General features: G+C 51.5%; 1 protein-coding gene across 2 annotated transcripts in view; it reads left to right on the plus strand.

The window, feature by feature from the left end:
• The window catches only part of EEF2K (eukaryotic elongation factor 2 kinase), a 71,671-nt gene that overhangs the window by 51,984 nt on the left and 15,422 nt on the right, over positions 1-4,265 (plus strand). For both annotated transcript variants that reach the window (XM_010837181.1, XM_010837182.1), the window contains exons 12-15: positions 1,170-1,247; positions 2,066-2,128; positions 3,448-3,582; positions 3,695-3,883. In XM_010837181.1, the coding sequence (XP_010835483.1) occupies positions 1,170-1,247; positions 2,066-2,128; positions 3,448-3,582; positions 3,695-3,883 (465 nt within the window). The remainder of the gene's footprint in view (positions 1-1,169; positions 1,248-2,065; positions 2,129-3,447; positions 3,583-3,694; positions 3,884-4,265) is intronic.

The following is a 4,265-nucleotide window of genomic DNA, read 5'->3' on the forward strand; positions in this document are numbered from 1 at the left end:
CATCTGTAGTGATTTTGGAGCCCCCCAAAATAAAGTCAGCCACTGTTTCCCCATCTATTTGCCATGAAGTGATGGGACCAGATGCCATGATCTTCATTTTCTGAATGTTGAGCTTTTAGCCAACTTTTTCACTCTGCTCTTTCACTTTTATCAAGAAGCTCTTTAGTTCTTCTTTACTTTCTGCCATAAGGGTGGTGTCATCTGCATATCTGAGGTTATTGATATTTCTCCCAGCAATTTTGATTTCAGCTTGTGCTTCCTCAAACCCAGCGTTTCTCATGATGTACTCTGCATATAAGTTAAATAAGCAGGGTGACAGTATACAGCCTTGACGTACTCCTTTTCCTATTTGGATCCAGTCTGTTGTTCCATGTCCAGTTCTAACTGTTGCTTCCTGACCTGCATACAGGTTTCTCAAGAGGTCAGGTGGTCTGGTATTCCCATTTCTTTCAGAATTTTCCACAGTTGATTGTGATCCACACAGTCAAAGGCTTTGGCATAGTCAATAAAGCAGAAATAGATGTTTTTCTGGAACTCTCTTGCTTTTTCCATGATCCAGCGGATGTTGGCAATTTGATCTCTGGTTCCTCTGCCTTTTCTAAAACCAGCTTGAACATCTGGAAGTTCACGGTTCACATATTGCTGAAGCCTGTCTTGGAGAATTTTAAGCATTACTTTATTAGCGTGTGAGATGAGAACAGTGGTGTGGTAGTTTGAGCATTCTTTGGATTTATCCTTGGATCTTATCCTTTAAACCAGCCTTTGTTTTTCTGCCTGTGAAATGGGTGAGTCACTTAATAGTAGCACTTACTGTGATCCACACTCTGAGTGTGACACCTCATTTCATCCTCAGAGCCTCTTGATATAGGTGCTATAATGAATCCCCACAGCTCAGGAAACCAAGCTCAAGAGAGGCTGAACAACTGTCCAGGGTCACAACTGGCAGGTTACAAAGCCTGGATTTGAGCCTAGGCAGTCTGCGTCTAAAGCCCACGTTCTTCACCACTATTTCTTACTGCTCCTTTTTACCCAGCCAACACGAGTAGGAGGAAGAGAGTGTTAAGTGAGGAGATGGGGCAAAGGAGAGAGAGCAAATGGATGAGATTCCAGGTATCAACACCAGATATTCAGAGGACCTCTGAGACCGTAGGACCGTCTTCTCTCCACAGGACTCTGAGAACGGTGGGGACAGTGGATACCCCAGTGAGAAGCGGGGTGACCTGGATGACCCAGAGCCCAGAGAACATGTAAGGAACCCCCAGGAAATGAGAACAGAGTCCCCTGTTGCCTAGTTGTCCAGAAGGATAGAGAACTAGTGGGGAATGTGAGTGCATCTTAAAAGCATAAGGCAAATTAATATATAAATCATTTCAGATAAATGCAGGGTGGAAGATAAAACAGGTAATGGGGACTAGTAAGTTTAGTAAGGGGACAAGCATCGGGGATTAGACACAAGGTTGAAAATGGCGGACACATCGCACAGTGAAGCTGGGACCTCTGGTTGCTAAGCAGAGGGGATGCTGGGCAGTGGGCCAGAATGGTGCTGGTATAGGTGGGCGGGCCCAGCTCAAAGGCACAGGATTCCCGCAGTCCCTCGGGAGGGCTCTGGAGGATGGAGAATGCCCTAAGTTGTCTTCCCAGCAGCATTCAGGTGAGGGCAGTTTTAGGTGGTATCAGCTGCTTAAGTTTTCCCCAGTGCCAGAATGGAGCATGCCTTCAAGGCAGCCTTCTGGGAGCCTCTGGTCTCAGCTTTGATGCTGTGAATATAGACCAGTGATGGGAGCTTTGGCTAAGGGAAGAAGCACTTGGCTCAGTTTTCTCAGTGCCTACCTACCAGGATCCTATGCCTTTGAATCCATTCTATCTGTGCACATGTGAGACCAGCACATCAGTCCCGCCTGTCTCCCAGCATCCTCTCTGCTTGGCAAATGTGCCAGCTTCCTTGAGGGGGAGCCGAGCCAGTTCCTTGAGGAGGGCCCCTGGGAAGGCTGGGCCAGTTCCCCAGGAGGCGGCTGTGGGAAGGAAGGGCCGCTCTTTGGATCACTCTAATCTCTGCCTCCATCAGGGCCACTCAAACGGTAACCGGAGGTACGAGTCGGATGAAGACAGCCTGGGCAGCTCCGGACGGGTAATGCACACCCAGGAATCCTCGTCATGGCTGCTGCTTATCTTTTCCAGGCTCTCTTTCTGTTTCTCCCCCTTCATGTCACACCATTTCTGCCTGCCCGGGCAATTCATACATCTCCTAAAAGAAAATTTTGCAAAGGAGCCAATCCCTTCGGCAAATACTTTTCGAGCTCCTGCCCTGGGTGGGGTGCTGAGGGATCAGCAGGGAGGATTAAAGGAGATTAGGATGGCCCGTCCTGGAGGCCACGCCCCTCAGCTCCTTCCAGTGTTCATTAATTTATGAACATTTCTTGCAGCCACCCAGTGAGACAGGCTAACCCTATTCATCCCCTTTTGACATATGAGAAAATGAGGGTCTTAAGCAACTCTCCCCAGGTTACCTGGCTAATAGTTCTAAGCAGCAGCTCAGGTGATTATCATCAGGCAAGTATGGGAAAGACCAGCTTTGGGAACCCTCTTCTCTAGCTGACTGTGAGCCACACTTTGAACCTCTGGCCCTCCAGCCTTTACTAAGGCTGCAAGGTCCTTCCTCCTCCATGGTTATATCTTCTCAAAGCCTGTCTGCTCTCCCAAGCTGGACCCCCATGGCACCTCCCCCAGGGGCCTTCCCTGATAACCAGGGCAGGCTTGACTCTTGCTGCTTCCAGAACACAGATTATTTATCACGTGGCATTTACTTACCATGCAATACCACGAGGTATCTGTCAATCAGGTCAAGGCCACAGCATGGTGTGGAGTCAGTGGTTGTTCAGCCACAGCACCACTGATACTCTGGGCTAGGTCATTGTTTGTTGTGGGGGCTGCCCTGGGCACTGTATAATATTTAGCACATGCATGCACACACACTCATGTATGCACACAGCAGGCAGCCTGGCTCTGTCCTGTGAGAACTTGGGACAAGGGTGTCTTTAGCTGGGAGACATGGCGTGTTTTCTCAGCCCAACAGCAGAAGCACCCTGGGCTTGTGCAGAGAAACCACAGTGGATTTGCTGCCGGCTCTGTAATCAGGCTCTTCTGGAACCTTGTGTGGGGAGCAGGGTCGAACCTACACGACCGACTCAGATGGTTAAGTGAGGGGACCCTTCTCCAAACTGCTCAGTGTGTGGTGCTAGCCTCTGCGTCCTATTGCTTCAGCTTTGCCTCAGTGCCCACAAACCGGCATCATTCGGGAGAGTGGAAGTAGGCCTCGTTTGTCCAAGAAAACTTGACACCACACGGGTCCATGCCCCCTAACTTGCCAGGCCAGCTTTCATAGCTGGGAGGGTGCATCCATCCCCAGCCCCTCGCTTCTCTGGCCTGTAAGTGCCTGGTCCTCCCCAGGTCTGTGTGGAGAAGTGGAATCTCTTCAACTCCTCCCGCCTCCACCTGCCAAGACCTTCGGCCGTGGCCCTGGAAGTGCAGAGGCTCAACGCTCTGGACCTCGAGAAGAAAATCGGGAAGTCCATTTTGGGGAAGGTATGGTGATGCCTTCTTTGCACTAACCCGGAGCTTCCCCAGCTGGCAGGGGGGCCCTGGGCTGTGGCTGCGACCTGCAGGCAGCCAGGCCCACCCGCCATCTGTGTGGCAGGTCCATCTGGCCATGGTGCGCTACCACGAGGCTGGCCGCTTCTGCGAGAAGGACGAGGAGTGGGACCGGGAGTCGGCGGTCTTCCACCTGGAGCACGCAGCTGACCTGGGCGAGCTGGAGGCCATCGTGGGCCTGGGACTCATGTACTCGCAGCTGCCCCACCACATCCTGGCGGATGTCTCTCTGAAGGTGAGTGGATGGGGGCTCAGTCAACCCATCACCCTTCCTTCTCTGGGTTTGTGAGCTTCCCTAGTGGCTCAGATGGTAAGGAATCTGCCTGCAGTGCAGGAGATCCAGGTTCCATGCCCGGGTCAGGAAGATCCACTGGAGAAGGAAATGGCAACCCACTCCAGTATTCTTCCCTGGAGAATCCCATGGACAGAGGAGCTCAGTCAACCCATCACCCTTCCCTCCCTGGGTTTATGCCCAGGAAATTTCCTGAGCATCACTTTGGGGCCGGGCACTTCCAAGTTAACTGACACCAATAGAATTGGTCTCTGGCCTTGGGGACTGAGTAAAGATGACAGTCATGTTCCCAGGCAATTACAACAGGGTGCGATGGGAGAAGCAG

This window comes from Bison bison, unplaced genomic scaffold (genome assembly GCF_000754665.1).
Source record: "Bison bison bison isolate TAMUID 2011002044 unplaced genomic scaffold, Bison_UMD1.0 scf7180017864072, whole genome shotgun sequence".
NCBI classification, from domain to species: domain Eukaryota; kingdom Metazoa; phylum Chordata; class Mammalia; order Artiodactyla; family Bovidae; genus Bison; species Bison bison.